Source organism: Helianthus annuus, chromosome 3 (assembly GCF_002127325.2).
Source record: "Helianthus annuus cultivar XRQ/B chromosome 3, HanXRQr2.0-SUNRISE, whole genome shotgun sequence".
Lineage (NCBI taxonomy): Eukaryota > Viridiplantae > Streptophyta > Magnoliopsida > Asterales > Asteraceae > Helianthus > Helianthus annuus.
Genome location: NC_035435.2, coordinates 113491287 through 113512870, shown reverse-complemented (window position 1 = coordinate 113512870; position 21584 = coordinate 113491287). Strand labels below are relative to the sequence as shown.

The 21584-nt window shown below is 36.2% G+C and overlaps 1 protein-coding gene and 1 long non-coding RNA gene across 3 annotated transcripts; one reads left to right on the top strand and one right to left on the bottom strand.

Moving 5' to 3' along the window:
* Positions 1 to 1987: 1987 nt before the first annotated feature.
* LOC110929365 lies at positions 1988 to 5648 on the bottom strand. 2 transcript variants are annotated; one of them, XR_004889555.1, is made up of 5 exons: positions 5185 to 5648; positions 4974 to 5079; positions 2793 to 4246; positions 2585 to 2676; positions 1988 to 2170 (listed from the first exon to the last, which is right to left on the bottom strand). It is a non-coding gene; the product is annotated as an uncharacterized LOC110929365 (long non-coding RNA). The 2 variants fall into 2 exon arrangements; XR_002587054.2 differs by having other exon boundaries at positions 4191 to 4246; positions 5185 to 5635.
* Positions 5649 to 8576: 2928 nt separating this feature from the next.
* On the top strand, positions 8577 to 11691 carry LOC110929363 (L-type lectin-domain containing receptor kinase IX.1). Its single transcript, XM_022172518.2, has 2 exons — positions 8577 to 11437; positions 11525 to 11691. The coding sequence occupies exons 1-2, from the start codon at positions 9482 to 9484 to the stop codon at positions 11534 to 11536; spliced, it is 1968 nt and encodes a 655-aa protein (XP_022028210.1). The 5' UTR covers positions 8577 to 9481; the 3' UTR covers positions 11537 to 11691.
* Positions 11692 to 21584: the final 9893 nt, after the last annotated feature.

Here is a 21584-nt window from a genome sequence, read left to right as displayed (position 1 = left end):
GGAATGAATAGGAAGGCATTGTAACATCGTTCAGTTCGAAACGCTCTAGGCACATGGGGAAAGAAGATGGTATTGCCATGTTAATTAAAAAATATGTTAGACGGTTCTGATTTGGGATCTCTGGGCCAAGGAAATATGGATATTCCTAGGAGAGAAATGTTGGCCAAACCAACAATAGGCAGTGTCTTCACAAAGTTTCAGATGGTCACTTTATAGCAGTTGTGAAGGTGCTATGCTCGTTTGGTGTTGATCCTTTCAATGGAGACACCACAAGGGCTTTAGAGGCTAAACAGCCACACAAGAAACCTCCATCTACGTACTCCGAGTACTACATACTCTAAGCCTCCCCTTTAGCGGTAGTTGATAGCGTCCTTGGTTGCATTAAATCATTTCCTAAAGGAACTTCGAGTGGGAGGGACAGTTTGAGGACACCATAGATCCTTTACGTGGAGACGGGTCTACTGTTGCCAACAATCTCTTATGTTAGATCACTACAATGGTTAATTTGTGTATAGGGAGAGATGTCTGTCGAGTGTGGAAGTGTTTGTTGTGTTTGCTCCTCTCACGCCGCTTTTAAAATACAATGACGAAATTCGACCTATTGCAACATATACTATATGGAGGCCTTTGGTTTCTAGGGTTGCTATGAAGGGGGGTTGGTAAAGATATGGCCAAGTACCTTAATAATTTTCAGTTTGGGATTGGTATGTCAATGGGCAGAGGCTATATTACATAGCGTGAAGACGTTTGTGAGTGATATCACGTTGATGAGACTCTTGCTATGCTCACAATTGATTTTACTAATGTGTTTAATCTAGTGGATGGATCAACCCTATTTCTTTATTGATAGCATTTCTATACGGGCAACCATTAAGATTATGTCGTAAAGATAAGTATAGATGGTCCACCACTGGGGTTCAGCAAGGAGACCCGTTGGGACCATGGAGGAGAAGGATCAGGGGAGGAGAAGCAGAACCAAAAGAGTGAATCGGATGGAGGGCAAGAGAAAAGGAAGAGATTGCGAGATGAAGGGGTGGGGAAACTCAACCAATTTTTGTAGATCATGGGTGATACCATATTTGAGGGAAAGTGAATGATCTTCTATACAATATACAGAGATATGAAATACACTTAGCTACCAAGACTATCTAGAAATTACAAATACATACACTGGATAATAAATTAAGAATGATTATCTAACAGTGTGGATGGTTTTGGACAAGGTAGAAAAATCGTTGTCTAACTCCCTTACGAAACTGGTTAAGTTGGATGGTGACTTTGATTGTGGTTCCACTATCTAGGCAATGACATTTTCACTGGCCACGGTGTGTGGGAAAGAAAAGTGATGAAAAGGAAGATCGGACTAGAAGAAGATGGAATCAAGTTGTTTAGATCTCATATTTACATTCATGATTTCTGAGCAAACTTTCAGGTATGCTTGTCATATGAATTGAAGGTTTTCACGTCATAAATATACCAGATTTACAAGTGATAAAGTTCAATAACAACAATTATCTGAATAATCAGTGGTGGCAGATCTAGAAGAAAAGTTTAGTTGTAGCACGGACTACTCATGACTAAATATCTTTTATTCAACACAAACACGGGTTATCAGATAAAACTATATAATATATATAAAAAAAATCATTAAAGACAAAAAATTACTAATCATTTCACTTTGTCTACTAATCTATACTATCTAATAAATAAGGATTTTGGGTTGCCACATGGCATCCTTAACAATTCATCATTTTGGAGGGAAAGGTTTCTGTAATTTTGGGATTTATTAAAAAATATATATAATTATAACTAATATATTAACTAAAAACAAATTAAGTTGCAACTTCCGCTATTGCCGTTCCTTTTTTCTCTATTCAATTGTAAACCTAAAAGGTCAAAATGAATCCCTAATATCATTCGCTTTTCAATACTTTTCCAATCCGCATATGACGTTAAATATGTGATGTATAATTATTAAATTGTTTGAGGAATATGGTTATGTATAATTCTATATTATATTGTTCCCGTTGTTTGTAACTGCTATTTGGGCTAATTACAGCCGTAGAAAGTCATCAACTTTTAATCTCAGCCGTTTAAAGTCTCTAAATTCCTTCTAGAAGCAGCAGTTCACGGCAGTTCAGCCCTCTCTCACCCACGATCTTGCGGTTTCCTGCAGTTTATCAAGATGCACCAATCAGAATGCATTATTAGAACATGGGTCCTAGAAAAGTGCAAGTTATCAATTGACAGTTAAAAGGGTGTTCCTTATTTTCAGGAACTTAGTGGGGTAATGGACACTTAACTGAATAGTTTGTTGGCTATATAATACGGGTTGAGGTAGCATAATCTTCCATTTATTTTTTAATTATATATGCTACCAAAGTTTAAGCATTCCAATGGAGCAGAATAAAGATGAAAGCAATGGAGCATATAAAGATGAAAGCAACAGATCTAAATTCCAAGGTATTTTACTTGATAAATTGTTTTGATACTTTTACCTACTAATTTGAGAGTTTCTAGGGTATTTAACTTGATAAGTTGTTTTAATACTTTCACCTACTAATTTGAGAGTTTCATTTCATACCAGGTTGAGCCAAAAAAGGCCTTGCAACTGATGAGAATGCTGAGACCTGCAACTCATTTACCAGTCCGTTGACATCCGACTTACACTGTGACCTGAAAGTGCAGGTTAATTATATTTAAAAATGTTAGTAATGAGTTTGATTTGTTCCCATGTATATTTTTTTTCTTTCTGGAACATACAGGAAGATATTGGGGTTAAAAAACACTACCTCTGCTGTCTAAATGGAAGACCATCATAAAAAAACACAAATCAGTTGGCCAAGGTATTCTTTCCATCATATTACACTTTCAGCTTTGAAACTCTTAACATAAAAAGGACACGAAGATGATGGTGAAGCATGGTGAATGTGAACTTGTATTCATGTACTTTCATTCATTCATTGTACAAGTACTTAGTTTACAATCTCATCTTTAAACATGTATTTAAAATGTTCAAATTTCTGCTTTTATGTAAACAGGATTATAAGATGATGTCGAAGCATGATAAACTGAAGGCGGGCTCAAGTCACTTTATTTTCTTTATTTTAAATTACAATCTCATCTTTAAAGTTGTAATTAAAAGTTCAAATTTTCTGTTCTTAATTTAAACAGGTTTAGAAGATGAGGCCGAACATGATAACTCGAAGGTGAACTCAAGTTTGTGCACTTTCTTTTTTTCAGTTTACCATTTGATCTTTAAACATGTAATTAAAGATTCATATTTTCTGTTTTTTATTTAAACAGGATCAGATCAGATCGAATGGCAAATGGTGTATTTGTAATTTGTTAACCTTAAAAAAACTTAGAAAAGATTTGGATAATGTTTCTTTAAATATGGTAATTTCGGTTTTTAAATGTTTACACAAGTTTACATATTGTTTTGTTTTAAAAATATTAATCGGTTTTTTTAGTGGTTTTCAAAACATATAATGTCTTCTGTACATTTTACACATGTTTCATATTTTTTTAAAAAGGGAAATGTGTTTGTATAAATGGTTTTTAATAAAATATAGTTTGTCTTTTATACATTTTACACAAGTTTTACTTCCTATTTTTTGGTTCCTTAAATTAGTGAGTCCAACATTTTTTACTTAACTCTTAGTTTGTGCTCTGTAAATAGGTTGTTTCAGTTATTAAAAAAAAGTAAGTATTATGATTATTTTCATGTTCTTAATGTTGAAAAATTCTCTTTTCAAGTGGTGTAAATAAAATGGGATAACACATGAAAGACTTGAAAAAATAATAAAAAGATATAGTAGTGTCCTGAAGGTACCACACAGAAAATACAACCTCAAGTGAAGTAATTTTGATTTTTCTTACAAAAGCCTCTTATTTGTAAACACCTTCATATCCATTTTAAATTATCTTACAAAAACCTCCCATGTGTTAACACCTTCATTACAGGTTAGTAGACCTTCATAGTCATTTTTTAATTCTCTTACAAAAACCTCTCATGTGTTAAACCTTCATTACAGATTTCATAGCCATTTTGAATTCTCTTATTAAGATATTTACAAAAATCCCTCATATGTTAACCGCCTTTTTTAAACAAAAAATACAAAGGAAAACAACAAATGAATACATATTGTTAACTAAAACCAGGTAGATTAGTTATTAACAAAACTGACCTAATTTGCTCATTCCCTTCTTCAACATCCTGAAGCTAGCCCCTTACCTCTTCAAACTGCGATAAAAAAAATACTATTGTAAATACGTGTGGATTAGCAATATCCCCAAAATGATGTTGATCATGATGATGTATAATATTTGCTAAAAAGTAAAAGGTTTTAAAAAAAATTCAAGAAACATATGATACGGTTATATGATTTACACATAAACACATGTTGACTTTTAAAAGTTATAGATTGTTCAGTTATATATAATACTTAATGACCAAGTAGGCCACTTTCCCACTTTCACACTATCCCTGATTAATTAACTACCCATAATTTTCAGACAAAAAACCTTAACGGCCTTGAGTAAATAGCTATATATAATGTAGTAATATAGGATTTTAAGATGCTATCATCATATTAAGTCGCTTTGCAAAACCATCTTATGTTATGATAATAGCTTTACTTTAGCTTTTATTACATACACTTTGGTATGTTTATACACTTTTAAATTTTAAAGACTTATATGCAAACGAAACCATTTAGGCCTGTAATAGGTTTGCTAAGGTATGTATACTGAATTTTCTTCAAATGTGTATAATCTAAGTGACTCATCTCAAAACAAACTTAGAACTCACAACATTTTAATCACAATAAGCCTTACATGTATAACACATAATATAACAGATGTCAAAAATAAACATTATGCATTTTATACCATTTAATTCAAATAGGTTTCTGTTAAACAAGACACGTATGTAGAGCAAATAGTATGACAGATTGGTAAGGAATACTTACTGTGACATATGATTAAGAACATGGGTTAGAAGATGCACAATAGTTTCGTGAGTTGTTTCAAACACTAAAGGATAAGCCCTAACTTCTGTACATCATATCAAGGTTCCTATTAGCACATTAAAACAGATTAGTATCTTAGAAAAGTATACAATATTGCAGTTATAAACCTAATAAAACTTAAATGTTAAACGAACAAACAAAATAGCATTACCCCTTCATATGCCTAATTACAGATCCAAACATTATTAAACGAACATGAATCACCCCAGTCGATCAAATATTCACAGTGTATCAGAACCTTGGGTTTCAGTTGACTAAAACCCTAAAATCCGAAAAGCTTCGGTCGTTATCTTTCACAATGATCATCAAATAAACTGTTAATCAAACATCAAGCACCCAAATCGAACAAAATAATATCATGTGTAAGACCCTAGGGTTTCAGAGATGAAAACCCTAAATTACGAAAACGATTGAAGTGACGGTACATATGACGACAATGTACATAGTGTATACAGCCATAACAATGGTGAATCGTCATCATCAAAAACTGATGACGATGACGAAAACCATATTCAGAAAGAAACGATTTGCAGAAGAATAAAGGGCTGGATTCATCGCATATGTGGCTAGGGTTATGTGATCACTACTTTTAAATAGTATCCATGTTTTATTTCGGAAGATCCATACCCACTCAATATCCATATTTGTAGCTCACACCCGGTCCATCTCCCATTTCGTTTTATGTTTGATCCCATGGCCCAGTAACCTAACCTGGCCCACATAGAAAACCCATTCAAATAACAAAACAAATCATGGTCAATACGCACATTAGTTTGCTCCTAATTGTTATTATTGATGATAATACTTTTTTTTATTGTTTTACTTTGTACTTTTAAAATTATTATTAGACATGTTATTACATCTTTTATTGTAAATTATTTTTCAATAAAAATTGTAAATTATTTTTCAATAAAAAATGGATGAACACTACAATGTAGCTGGTTTTTCTTCACTAACACACCATGGAGCATGATATAATCTTATTTTTGTGTGTGTCGAATTTTACTTGGTTTGATGTCAGCGAAACATATTACTACTTATTTCACTTGATAAAAATGTAAGCTCATTTATTTGTATTGGTTTGGTTTCTTAAGTTTATATGGATTGAATGTAAGTAACATAGTTTGTATTGTAGCAAAAAAGAGTTGTAGTAGTTGTCCCAACCAATTTGGTTCACTTATTTGATGGCATGGAACTCATGGTCGTGTTTTTTTGGCTACTCATTTTTAAAATGAGAATTTCATGCATCATGAGTACCCAACATACTAAAGCTACGTATTAATTTATGGTGACAAGAATATAGTTATAAACGAAGACACAAAATTTACTCTGTTTATTTGTGAGAATTCAAAAGGTTTTCTATTATATTCATGTGTGCCTTCCTTTAATATTCTTAAGCATTACAGGGGTTGTCACTATCATATTGTTGGTATACCTAAAGTCTAAAATGTTGTTGCATTTCTTGATATATTAATCAGGCTTCCGCAAAGTATGTGGGCTGGTCTAAGAGTGTATGTAAGCAATGGCTATCTCTACTATCGATGCGTCATTTTGCTATAACGCATTTTCGGCACACATCTACATCCAATAATCAGAAATTTATAGCGATTGGTTCATCTTTATGTTCAGTATTTACCCCTTCGTGTGGACAATCAGATCATCTATCAAGTGCCATACTCTCACTTCCATTCGAAACAGCTTGGCGTGAAGTAAAGACTCTAACAAGTTTTGATGGGTTGTTATATTTTGTTTGTGTAATATGAGTTACAAGGAGTGGTAACACCGAGACTCTTTCTTCACTAAATATTTAGTTTAATTAAGTGTACTCTTCTGTTATGTTCATTTTAATGCTTGGTTATTTGTTTACTGACGTTATAAATACATTTTATTTTGCATTATCATGTAGTCTATATACATTATGAATATTTATTGTTTTCTTTATCATGTACTATATATATACTTATGTCATTATGTCGTTAAAATACCCGGCCTATGGACGGGTACTCAACTAGTTATTAAATTGTTTGAGGAATATGGTTAATTTAGATCGAACCATATCTGTGCCCTTTTTTCATTGTTAAGAGGCTGGGTTTGAAACTTGATGATATGGTTGATTTATTAATAACCCGACGCTGTTAGTTCTTACGTGATTTTTTTTCAAACTAAATAAATTCAAAAGGAAATATAGGGTAGTCGTATTTATCTTGCTATTAGCATTCTGCGTTTAATTACCAGTATGTATAAATAGAGTGATTGCCTATGGTAAAACAAACGATGTTCCTGCTCATGCAGATATAATTGTAGAAATTTAAAATGGTGATACAATCGGTTCTCCTGCTCATGAACATATAATTGTAGAAATTTAAATTTTGATTAGGTTTGCAACATACTTTTAGAATTTTGTAATGTAGTTTCATAAATATTAATTATGTTCTAACGCTGTCTCTTGTAATTTATATACTAACTTAAAATATTGCTATAAAATTCTTAAATCCTTATTACTAAGTATATAACATTACATTTATTTAACCCGAAAGAGTTCCAACAATTTTACTACTATTATTATTGTTCTAGCATTAAACCATCATTCATCGTGTTGGTTGGTGAAAGTGGTTCTTCTAAAGAATTTGTAGTGTTAGTTGGTGAAAGTTGTTCTTCTAAAGAATTTGTAGGGTAGATGGATGGTGATTTGTTTCTTTGAGTGATGTGTTTAAAATTTGACACACATTAAAAAATATATAAAAAAAAAGTTTTAAACATTCAACCCTTTATCGCGTTGGTGAAAGTGGTTCTTCAAAAGATTTTATAGGGTAGATGGATGGTAATTTGTTTCTTTTAAGTGATGTGTGTTAAATTTGACACACATTAAAAATATTTAAAAAATAAATTCAAGTTTTAAACATTTAAACCGTGTTACAATTTTATGAATTTTATTGCTTTTATTGTTCAGCCCGTGTAATACCCGGGTTACTAACCTAGTAGTATATAATAAAATTTAAAAAGGTCGAGTTCAAGTTAGATAAATTAGGCTTTTCTTTCTTTATCATGTTAACATTTGCGGAACCGCTTCTACTCCTTTCCTTAATTATCCACAATAATCTGGAATGGTCAAGGTAAAAATTCCCTCTTCATCTTTCCTCAACTATCCAAAAAAATCCGGTTCTTTCGGCTCCAATTTTTATTCTCTCTTCATCTCAGTTAATTAATTTATGTAACTATCCACACACATTTGGAATGGTCAAGGTAAAAATGCACTTCACCAAAAAGGTTGATGGATAGCACGGGCTACCCTCTCTATGCTAGCTCCGCCCCTGCGAATAATACACAAAAATGACAATAATAGAATATTAAAACTTAGAAAAGTACTAAATCAATAAATAGTTATGTAAATCGTCAAATACTAGGTATCTAACATTCTTGAAGCCCCTGAAAAAAAAAAATCCTATTTTCCAAAAACAAGTCTTTAACCCACTTCCTTTAACATCACACACACCTTATCCAATCACATATGTTTAATGACAGCTTGCTCTTCATCTGCAGATATTATTGTTCTTCAACCTTATCCACACATTTTTCTTCTCTTCCAACTAATTGGAATCCACACTTATTGAATAATTCTAGAATTTTATTGACACCCAAAGACACTATCATCCAAATTATCGTTCTACATTGGTTGATAGGTAGTCTAGGAGAGAACCTGTTTCAATTCAAAGTCCTACTGAAATTACACAACTGGGCCGTAGTTGTTCTAGACCCAAATAGAACTTCTCTCTACTGAGATTACGCAACTGGGCCGTAGTTGTTATATTTGATTTGGAGTCATCCAGGCCAGTCCCCCCATAGACACATTGCTCATAGTTTTGGTGCAACAGAAATGGTTTATTACGCCCATCCAAAGCCCCCAACCAGGAAAATCGGACGAATCATCTACTATTGATGGCCTATAAGTCGGACGATTGGGGTTGTATATCAACATTTCATCCCTGGCCAAAAAACTAATACATCAACCGTCTACTAGCAACCAGTCCAATGAGTTTGAATCAGGAAAAAGATATATATAACGACTCCAACCAACGTCTATTTTTTCCAAAACAAATCTACCAGGTCAGGATCAAAGATCTTATTGAAAGTAAGTCAGCTTTCTCGTGTAAATGATCAAAGTTTTTTAGGCATAAAAGTCATGATATTAAATCACTAGTATTTTCTTAGGGAGTAATAATATAAACAAAGATATTTAATGTGAACATGATCACCCATCCAATTTATGACTTTAATACAAATTATTCGCCACGGCTTCTTTGAGTTTGACGTTGCTCAACATTCTAAGAAATACTAGCCACTTCTTCTTTGGTAACCTTCTCCTATAGATTGTTTCGTTGACTCAACCTCATATAATTAATCTTCAAACAAACACAAAACCTGCAACCTTCTATCAAGTTTCCATCATCATGAAATTCATCATCACCTTCTTTGTTCTAGTCTCCATCCCATACATAACCTCACTTTCATTCAATTTTACATTCACCGGTCCCCGGAGTCGAAACCCTGAAATAGTTATTGAACGTAATGGAACTTACATCTCCAAAGATGGAATCCACTTGACCGAAGATCAGATTGACGCAACCCAGAGCCAGAAAACCGGACGAGTGACATACATCAGGGAACTTCTTCTTTGGGACAATAAATCTAACGTATCAAGCTTTTCTACCAATTTTACCTTTGTGATTGATTCAAACAGGTCCGCAGAATACGGTTATGGCCTCACATTCTTTCTTGCTCAGAATAATTCTGAGCTTATACCTAGAGGATCCATGGGGCTTCCAATGACTCCATCAGGCAGTACCAACAGGCCTCGGTTTGTTGCTGTAGAGTTTGATACTTTCTGGGACATTTGGGACCCGAATGACACTAGCAACACTCCCATGCGTGATCATGTAGGTCTCAACGTTAACTCTCTTGAATCCGTGAAGTCCCAGAAATGGTTTAGCAATGTAACTGGTGGAGGGGTATGTGAAGCTTGGATCAGGTATGATTCGGGTTCGAATAATTTTAATGTTTCTTTCACCGGTTATCAAAACAATATAGTCGTACGTCAAGAGGGATTTACACACAACGTTGATCTAAGTAATGAGTTGCCTGACCGGGTAATTTTCGGGTTTTCAGCAGCAACAGGACCTCGGTTCCAGAAAAATATCTTGAGATCTTGGAGCTTCGATAGTTGGTATTTAGACCCGAATCCTGATCCAGAGGATGGGAAAAAGAACAGGGTGGGACTAATAGTTGGATTATCGGTTACAGTTCCTTTCGTGGTTATACTTTTGGTTGTTTTATGGAGGTGGAAGAGGACAAAAAGGAGGGAAGATGAAGATGAAGCTGAAGCTGAAGATGAAGGTGAACTTGATATTGAGATGAATAAGGATTTCGAAATGGGTAGCGGGCCAAAAAGATTTTCGTACCATGAATTAGCGGAATCAACTGGTGACTTTGCTTTGCAGGAGAAGCTCGGGGAGGGAGGTTTTGGTGGTGTTTACAGGGGATTCTTGAGAGAATCAAGAACTTACATTGCGGTGAAAAGGATGTCGAAAACTTCCAAACAAGGGATCAAGCAGTATGCATCGGAAGTCAGGATTATTAGCCGACTAAGGCACAAAAACCTTGTGCAACTCATTGGTTGGTGCCATGAGAAACGTGAACTCCTGCTTGTTTACGAGTATATGGAAAATAGAAGCTTGGATACACATCTTTTCAAGTTAAAGAGCTTGTTGGCATGGGGGACAAGGTACAAGATTGCTCATGGGTTAGCTTCGGCTTTATTGTATCTACATGAAGAATGGGAGCAATGTGTTTTGCATAGAGATATCAAACCAAGTAACGTGATGCTGGATTCGAATTTCAACGCAAAGCTTGGTGATTTTGGGTTAGCTAAGCTTGTTGACCACGATAAAGGTGTACAGACAACCATGTTGGCTGGAACCTTGGGTTACATGGCTCCTGAATGTGTAGTAACCGGCAAAGCAAGCAAAGAATCAGATGTCTTTAGCTTTGGAGTTGTTGCATTGGAAATTGCTTGTGGGCGGAAACCCATCGATTACAATGCTCAAGAATCCCAACAACGTTTGGTAGAATGGGTATGGGAGCTATATGGTACTGGGAAACTTTTAGACGCGGTCGATCCGCGTCTAGGATCGGATTTTGAGGAGGAGGAAATCAAACAGTTGATGATCATTGGGTTGTGGTGCCAGCATCCTGACTTGAAGCTTCGACCAACAATGAGACAAGTGATTCAAGTATTGAACTCTGAAGCTTCCCTTCCTGTACTATCCTCAAAGATGCCTGTAGCGTCTTATTCGACGCCTTCCATGCCGTTGCTCTTTGGTGTCGCTTCTCTCGCCCAAAACCAATCGGTATGTATTATCTCTAACACAGATTCATCAAAGCAAATGACATCATCAACAACTTCTTCTTGTTCTCCATCTGTATCATTGTTGCAGCCAGAGCAATGACATGAATAGATTGGGGATCGCGAATTGCTTTATTGACAGCGTTTTTGGACCACAAACGGAGCCATCTTTTATATTTTCTGTTGATTGTTCTGTAAGTATCACACTGCGAACTATTGATCAACTTGACAAATCCATTGAATCAATCTTTTTTTTTTATATTGTTTTCTTTTATATCATATTCAACCATAGGACTCTTTTGTGATTTTTTTTTCATACATTTGTGGGTGTGATTTTACCACAAAACCAATTATTTGTTCATCAAAAGGCTCGTGAAGAGTCCCATCAAATAAATTGAAAATCATGCTATTAGCGACAACTTAAAATCTCCAGATAATATGTCGTTATATTCATAAATTCAATCACTAATGCCTTGGTGATGAAAGTGTAATACGTCAAAAGTCAATAAATTTTATTTACACGATTTTGACTTATGAACATGTATAAATATTCAAAATTATAGTAGTTAGTATATAATAACTGGGAGCGAAAGTAATCACAAATAAAGTGTAGCTTTAAGTCTTGAGAATGATGATTAGGACTAATGTGACACTTTATCAAATTCTACTTTTATGTAGTGTTGTCTTAGAGCTAAAACGACGCTTATGTCTTAATATGCTAACACTTTTGATAATTATGCTCTTGTACAATAAGTACGGCACTTCTAGCTATAAGCATTTCAATACTCAATTAAACACTTGTTAAAATCAATGGAAATCAAGTGGACTAACACTTTCTAGACTTAAACCTCATCCTTTTCAACAAGTGTAAATTCTTGTTTTATTCTAAGGTTTGGCCCAATTGTTTTTATCTTTTTTTTGAAAAATTGCTATAAACAAACTGTGGTTGGATTTTGTTCACAATGCGCCTGACTAACTTTAATTGCAATGCTTCTACTCCAAATCTGGTTACAGTTCTATCACTAATTCCTGTATCTTAAGCTTTTGATGTCGGAAATCTTGTCGTGTGGTGTCGATTTATATTTTTATCGAGCTTATCAGTTTCATCGGAAAGTTTTTATTGTCTCCCACCTCTAAATTCGTCAGACAGCACGGGGTTGTTGCTGTGCTGAATACCATAAGGACGATAGTTGTGTGGCGGTGGAGGTTGTTTGGTGGTGGTGGTGATGGTGGCAGTGATGGTTTTGTGGTCGTGGCGGTCAGGGTTGTGTGGTGGTGGTTTGTGGCTGTGGTTGTGGTGGTGGTATGGGAAAGAGATAGAGTTAGAGATAGGGATAGGGATAGAGACAACTGAAAGAGAGTGATATGAGCTTGTTATTTTTTATTTTTTGATTGTTTATTTTCCATTTTTTTCACATTCGTGTGGTGTCGATTTATATTTTTATCGAGCTTATCAGTTTCATCGGAAAGTTTTTATTGTCTCCCACCTCTAAACTCGTCAGACAGCACAGGGTTGTTGCTGTGCTGAATACCATAAGGACGATAGTTGTGTGGCGGTGGAGGTTGTTTGGTGGTGGTGGTGATGGTGGCAGTGATGGTTTTGTGGTCGTGGCGGTCAGGGTTGTGTGGTGTGGTTTGTGGCTGTGGTTGTGGTGGTGGTATGGGAACGAGATAGAGTTAGAGATAGGGATAGGGATAGAGACAACTGAAAGAGAGTGATATGAGCTTGTTATTTTTGATTTTTTGATTGTTTATTTTCCATTTTTTTCACATTCGTGTGGTGTCGATTTATATTTTTATCGAGCTTATCAGTTTCATCGGAAAGTTTTTATTGTCTCCCACCTCTAAATTCGTCAGACAGCACGGGGTTGTTGCTGTGCTGAATACCATAAGGATGATAGTTGTGTGGCGGTGGAGGTTGTTTGGTGGTGGTGGTGATGGTGGCAGTGATGGTTTTGTGGTCGTGGCGGTCAGGGTTGTGTGGTGGTGGTTTGTGGCTGTGGTTGTGGTGGTGGTGGTGGTATGGGAAGGAGATAGAGTTAGAGATAGGGATAGGGATAGAGACAACTGAAAGAGAGTGATATGAGCTTGTTATTTTTGATTTTTTGATTGTTTATTTTCCATTTTTTTCACATTCGTGTGGTGTCGATTTATATTTTTATCGAGCTTATCAGTTTCATCGGAAAGTTTTTATTGTCTCCCACCTCTAAATTCGTCAGACAGCACGGGGTTGTTGCTGTGCTGAATACCATAAGGACGATAGTTGTGTGGCGGTGGAGGTTGTTTGGTGGTGGTGGTGGTGGTGATGGTGGCAGTGATGGTTTTGTGGTCGTGGCGGTCAGGGTTGTGTGGTGGTGGTTTGTGGCTGTGGTTGTGGTGGTGGTATGGGAAAGAGATAGAGTTAGAGATAGGGACAGGGATAGAGACAACTGAAAGAGAGTGATATGAGCTTGTTATTTTTGATTTTTTGATTGTTTATTTCCCATTTTTTTCACATTTTTGTTGCAACTTAATAAGAGTATTAAGTGTATTTTGGTTATTTTCTAATAAATTAACAGAAGTATTCCCATGTTATTAGACTAGTGGATTGAAATGGCAAGAGTTATAAACCACAAAGTGTTTTTGGCATTTTTTAATATTTCAAACTAAACCTTTGGGACTAAAACATCAACTATTTCAACAATTATTGTAATCAAGTGATACACAATTTATTATCAGCTGACGTTCAACAACGTCTAGGCTTAGATTTAAAGAAATATAATACATAAAATTTTCATGGATCTCTTTGTGAAGGTGGGTCCCGTCGGGATACCCTGTAATAAACAAAAATGGTACTCTTGTATCGTTTCATGTTTTTAGTTCTTTTTCATTTTAATGTAATTCGTACTCACTTTTCAATTCCTTGTAATCTCGAGACATTTGTAAGATTAAATATATTACGTATTAATATTTAATCTATAGCCATCTTAATCATTTACATTATAGAGATCAAAATATATAATAACCTATTATTTAATTAGTTGGTAATTGTTGATGGACCATATTACCCTTAGTAACTAATTAGGTTTCCTCCTGGGTGCTTATATAAGGAGAATTATGTGAAGGTTTAAGGGTTACTCAGTTACACAATTACACACACCCCATAAGTCATAACATCATCACGAAACCTCCTCTCCTAGCCGATACCCTTTTCGGTTTCTTAGCCCCATCATCAGTCAGCACCCTAAGGAGGAACCATATCAAGATGACAGGCATGTCGAACTCCCTTACAGGATTCTCCTCTGCACTATCTGCTGTGACAGGTATGATTTATATTGTTTTCCTTCATGCACAAACAGAACTGAACCAACATGTGGTATCAGAGCATATGTTGATTAGTCAGTTCTGTTTTCGTATCCATAATTCTGGGATTGAAACTTGGAAAACGGAATTTTTTTGAAACCGTATGAACATAACAGCCGATTTCGAGTCATGGAGATCGACTCGAGATCTCTGTTTTCGGGAAAAAGATTAATTATTTGTTCACCGAATTAACTGGATTATGTTTTTTAACCGAAATCTATTTAGAAAAACTAATAAAATTCAGGTTTCGGGTTCCAGAATTTATGTTTTATGTTTTAGGGTTCATCATGTTCTTGAGAAAATTCGAAGTATTCTGTTATGTTTTGGAATGATTTAGGATTAATGGGTGTTTTTTCCATGTTTGATCTAATTTTATCTTTTAATTTTTATTCGAAACTGTTATTAGATAAACAGTTATTATTTTCAAAATATGTTGATAAAATTAGATCACTTTAAAACAGGAAATAATATCCCATAATCCCTTAATTTCGAATTTTCGGTTATGATATCACAATTAACAGTTGTGACAGGAAGTTTCGAGATCATCAGGTTGCGACTCGAGACCGTAGTTGCGACTCGCAACCATAACGTCATTACTCGAGATCGTAGTTGCGACTCGCGACCATAAAGTTGCGACTCGCAACCGTAACGTCATTACTCGAAACCGTAGTTGCGACTCGCAACCATAACGTCATTACTCGAGACCATAGCTGCGACTCGCAACCATAACGTCATTACTCGAGACCGTGGTTGCGACTCGAGACCATAACGTCATTACTCGAGACCGTAGTTGCGACTCGCAACCATAACGTTGCGACTCGCAACCATAACGTCATTACTCGAAACCGTAGTTGCGACTCGCAACCATAACGTCATTACTCGAGACCATAGTTGCGACTCGCAACCATAACGTCATTACTCGAGACCGTGGTTGCGACTCGAGACCATAACGTCATAACTCGAGACCGTGGTTGCGACTCGAAACCTTATTATTTTTTGGCTGTTTAAATAAATGGTTTTGTAATTTACTTAGTTAACTAATCAGAATCAGATAATGTTTTGCAAAACTAGAATAGCTTAACTTGAATGAGCCTTTTGATATATCATTTCTGGCCAAAGCTGACTTGATACATCTACTTATCATTCAAGTGTTACGAAAGCTATGTTAAGTGTGCATCATAAGCATGAATGTTTTAATATCTGGCCAAAGCTGATTTAATTCTTTCATAGATGGCATACTTAACAAGTGCATAACTAAAGTGATTGTTTCAATTTCTGGCCAAAGCTGATTTGTTACAACTACTTTGCACATATGCTTAAATGATTACACTTCTGGCCAAAGCTGTTTTGTTTTCGTTTAAGTAGAATTTTTAGTTAAGTCTATTATTTTGATGTTAGTAATAGAAAAATATCACAGCTTCATTATGTAAAATGGTCATTATTTTGTCTGCCTTAGTTTAATGTGCCCTTAGATCACATTAGGATTTCTTCCTTAGTATCATAACTTGCTCATCTTATTTCCACTATCAGCACCCAACTGCGGGATTCCACCTTTGACTGGTGATAACTTTGCTGCATGGAAGGATGCTCTCATGCTTACTCTCGGCTTGCTTGATTTTGATTATGCTCTAAGAGAGAAAAAACCAGCGGACCTTACCACTCAAAGTACTGCTGCTGAGCAGTTAACTCATGAAAAGTGGACTAGGTGTAACCGCATGTCTCTCATGTTTATGAAGCAGTCCATAAGCAATGCAATCAGGGGAGCTATTCCTGATTCTGAAGATGCTAAAACCTACTTGGAACATGTGGAGGCGCAGTTCAAAGGGACGTCTAAGGCGCACGCTAGTACTCTTATTCTCAAGCTGGTGACAACTAAGTATGATGGGAGGAGCGGCATTCGCGAGCACATCATGATGATGAATGACATGGCCAATAAGCTAAAGGGGCTGGAAATGGAAATCAGTGATGGTTTCCTTGTTCATTTCATCATTACTTCGCTTCCTTCATCCTTTGAAGCATTTAAGATCAACTACAACACTCAGAAGGAAAAATGGACGATGAGTGAGCTGGTCGCCATGTGCGTACAGGAGGAAGAGCGCATGAGGATGGATCGCACTACTGATGTTGCCAACTTCACCACCTCCAACTCTAAGAAAAGGAAGAACAATTATCATAGGAAGGATGCTTCAAAAGTCCAAAGGCCTAATCCCAACTCTAATACAAGTACACCTTCCAGCTCTAAGAACTCCTTAGGCAGTATCCGCTGCAAGTTCTGTAAAAAGACAGGACACATGCAGAAGGAATGCCCTGACTTTAAGGAGTGGCTGGCTAAGAAAGGTAACGATTATTTTATGATACTTGAGTCCTATAATTTAAGTGTTCCTGCTAATTCTTGGTGGTTTGATTCTGGTTCTATGGTTCATGTTACCAATTCTACTCAGGGATTCCTTTCAATCCGGAAGCTGGAAAGAAACCAAAGAACGCTTAAGGTTGGGGATGATCGAGAATTAGAAGTGAAGGCCATTGGAACATTACAATTAGTTATGAAAACTGGTTTATGTATTAAACTTTATAATACCTTATATGTTCCTGAGGTAACTCGGAACCTTGTATCAGGACCAAAGTTAGACATGGACGGTTTTATTGTTTCCCATGGTCATCGCCAACTCTCTATCCATTATGATTCTGTTCTTTATGGTACTGGTGTTCTGGATGGAGGTCTCTATAGATTAGAACTAGATGATGGCTTTTCCAAATCTTTGTTGTCATATAACATTAATGAATCACTCACAAAGATGGAAGAGAAACCAGACTTAGAGACTTCATCCATGTTGTGGCATCAGCGTTTAGGCCACATTTCAAAAGAACGATTAAATCGTCTTGTGAAGGATGAAGTCTTACCTCCTCTCGATTTCTCTGATTTTGGAACATGTGTCAAATGTCTTAAAGGTAAAATGACATTAGCGAATAAGAAAGGTGCCACTAGGAGTTCTAATTTATTAGAACTCATTCACACTGACATTAGTGGCCCCTACCAAATCGCTGGCATAACAGGACATACTTCATTTATCACTTTTATTGATGATTATTCTCGTTACATGTACTTGTATCTTATTAAGGAGAAATCTGAATCTCTAACAACTTTTAAAGATTATAAGGCAAGCAATTAGATTGTCAGATTAAAGTTGTGAGATCAGATAGAGGCGGTGAGTATTATGGAAGACATACTGATGTGGGTCAAGCTCCTGGTCCATTTTATGAGTTTTGTAAGGGCCAGGGGATTGTGAACCAATACACCATGCCTGGTACACCTCAGCAGAACGGTGTCGCTGAAAGAAGAAACCGTACCCTTATGAACATGGTGCGCAGTATGTTAGCCAACACTAACTTACCATTATTCCTCTGGACTGAAGCGTTAAAAGCAGCTGTTCATATACTCAATAGAGTTCCTTCTAAGTCTGTCCCTAAAACTCCTTATGAACTTTGGACAGGAAGGAAACCGAGTCTTAAATATATGAAAGTATGGGGCTGTATTGCTGAAGCAAAACTTTACAATCCTTTCCTAAGGAAACTTGACCCTAAGACAGTTACCTGTTTCTTTATCGGGTACCCTGAGAACTCTAAGGGTTATCGTTTCTATTGTCCTTCCCATGTCACCCGTATTGTTGAAACCAAGCGTGCCGCGTTCCTGGAGGATTTCAAGGTCAGTGGGAGCAGTACCAACCCTTACGAAGAATTGCAAGAAGTACAAGACGCGGGGGGGAGAGACTCGTCGCTTACCATTACTCTGATTACTCCTCTTGTACCCAATGCAATTATTGCACCTGAAGCTACTGCACCAACTCCAAATTCACCTCTACAATCAGAACCCATTATACCTCATGACGAAGGCACATCAAACACTCAAAACCAAGACAATGCTGAACCCGATAATCCACTCAGGAGGTCATCCAGGCAAAGAAGGCCTCCTAATTGGGATGATTATGTTACCTACCTGACTGAAATGGATCGGGGAAAGCTCAATGATCCTATCTCTTACAATGAAGCCATTAGCAGTGATCAGTCTTCTGAATGGAATAAAGCAATGATTGATGAGCTTGATTCCGTGAAGAAAAATGACGTTTGGGATTTGGTAGAATTACCCAACGGAGTCAAACCCGTAGGATGCAAATGGGTGTTCAAAACAAAACTGGATCCGAATGGTAACGTTGAACGCTACAAAGCAAGATTGGTTGCAAAGGGCTACACTTAGAAAGAGGGAATTGATTATCAAGAGACGTTTTCACCTGTCTCTCGTAAAGATTCATTAAGGATCGTCATGGCCCTAGTAGCTCATTTCGATTTAGAGCTGCATCAGATGGACGTTAAAACCGCTTTCCTTAACGGAGACTTGGACGAAGATGTTTACATGAAGCAACCTGAAGGCTTTGAGCCTGAAGGTCAGGAGCATCTAGTCTGTAAGCTGAAGAAATCCATTTACGGGTTAAAACAAGCATCACGTCAGTGGTACCTCAAGTTTGATGAAGTCATGAAGAAGCAAGGTTTTATGAAGAATCAAGTGGATCAATGCACCTACCTCAAGATGAGTGGGAGCGACTTTACTATACTTGTCCTTTACGTAGACGACATTCTATTGGCAAGTAATAGTTTAGACATGTTGCATGAGTCGAAGCGTTTACTCTCGCATAACTTCGACATGAAGGATCTCGGAGATGCATCTTACGTCATTGGCATCGAAATTCACCGAGATAGAAACAAAGGGATCTTAGGATTGTCCCAAAGGGCCTACATAGATCGTGTCCTTACACGATACAACATGCAACAGTGCAAACCCTCCGTCGCTCCAGTAGTTAAGGGAGATGTTTTCGGTTCGTTTCAGTGTCCGACAACAGAGGTTGAGAAGGAGCAAATGAGCCAGATACCTTACGCGTCAGTAGTTGGGAGCTTGATGTATGCTCAAGTCTGTACTCGTCCAGATATCGCTTATATTGCTGGAATGCTAGGCCGTTATCAGACTAATCCTGGCTTAGATCACTGGAAAGCAGCTAAGAAGGTACTTCGATATCTGCAAGGGACGAAAGACTATAAGCTGACTTATAGAAGAAGTGATCATTTAGAAGTGGTGGGCTATTCTGATTCTGACTTTGCCAAATGCAAAGATGACAAGAAATCCACTTCGGGCTATATCTTTATGTTAGCAGGCGGCCCTATCTCTTGGAAGAGTCATAAACAACAGTTGACCACAACTTCCACAATGATGGCGGAATACATTGCTGTCTATAACGCAACCTGTCATGGAATGTTGATTAGAAACCTGGTCACTGGACTCAAAATCGTTAATTCCATTTCTAGACCATTGAAGCTTTACTGTGATAATTCAGCTGCCGTTAGTTTCTCGAACAGTAACAGTTCGACTGGAGCTGGTTTATATCTCGATACAAAATATCTATTTGTACGTGAACGAGTTGAGGAAAATAATCTTTGTATCGAGTATATTAGTACTAAGGATATGCTTGCGGATTCGATGACTAAAGGTCTCCCTCCTAAGGTTTATGAAGAACATGTTCGGAATATGGGATTTAGTAAAGACCTTATTTGAGCATATTGTACTAGCTTATGTTTTATGTTTAATGAAATTTCCTCAAAGTTTGATTTTGTATGTCTGTTAGAATATGTTCAACCGGTATAATAGCATATAGACAAATAAAAGTTACATATCAAACAAAGGGCTTACGCGTATTTTGATCATGATGATTAGGTTTTAAATTAAGGCTATAGTATGATTAATGGGGGTCCTGAGTCGCATAATGATTCAACGGCTGTATTTTTCTGCTATAGTACTTGTTTAAGGCTAAAATGAGTGTTAACTCCTGATCAGACTTATCTAATACTCATAGTAAATGATTACTCGGCTAAGTGGGAGAATGTAAGATTAAATATATTACGTATTAATATTTAATCTATAGCCATCTTAATCATTTACATTATAGAGATCAAAATATATAATAACCTATTATTTAATTAGTTGGTAATTGTTGATGGACCATATTACCCTTAGTAACTAATTAGGTTTCCTCCTGGGTGCTTATATAAGGAGAATTATGTGGAGGTTTAAGGGTTACTCAGTTACACAATTACACACACCCCATAAGTCATAACATCATCACGAAACCTCCTCTCCTAGCCGATACCCTTTTCGGTTTCTTAGCCCCATCATCAGTCAGCACCAAAAGGAGGAACCAGATCAAGATGACAGGCATGTCGAACTCCCTTACAGGATTCTCCTCTGCACTATCTGCTGTGACAGGTATGATTTATATTGTTTTCCTTCATGCACAAACAGAACTGAACCAACAACATTATCATAATGAAAATTAACTTTTAAATTATTTCCAAATTATTTATTTCATCATGCATAAATAATCACAATCGCATTTTCATTCAACAACGAGCAAAACATCGTGATTCTACTTTTTCGTTGGAATGTTATTTCATACTTCAATATCTTTGTCCCCACCTGCATTTTTCATAATATATTGCTTTCCTTTCTTTTGCTTTCCTGTTGAAAACAAAAATGATTTTAGTTAATTTTCTATCAACGAAAAAATACCATCATTTTATCGCATATATTTATTAGCTTTGAAAATTATTACATCTTTTATCTAATTCCTATTTTCATATGATGGTTCTAAGTCGCCTTCATCTTAACTCACGTTATTATAAAATCACATCAAAATACAATATATTTTACACTAATTTCGGTGTATCTATATTATAAATACTATAAAATAACGTGTACCTAGAATGCA

Bases quoted from the DNA above. Each gene is read 5' to 3' on its own strand.
- LOC110929363 (XM_022172518.2), top strand. From the start codon at position 9,482: ATGAAATTCATCATCACCTTCTTTGTTCTAGTCTCCATCCCATACATA.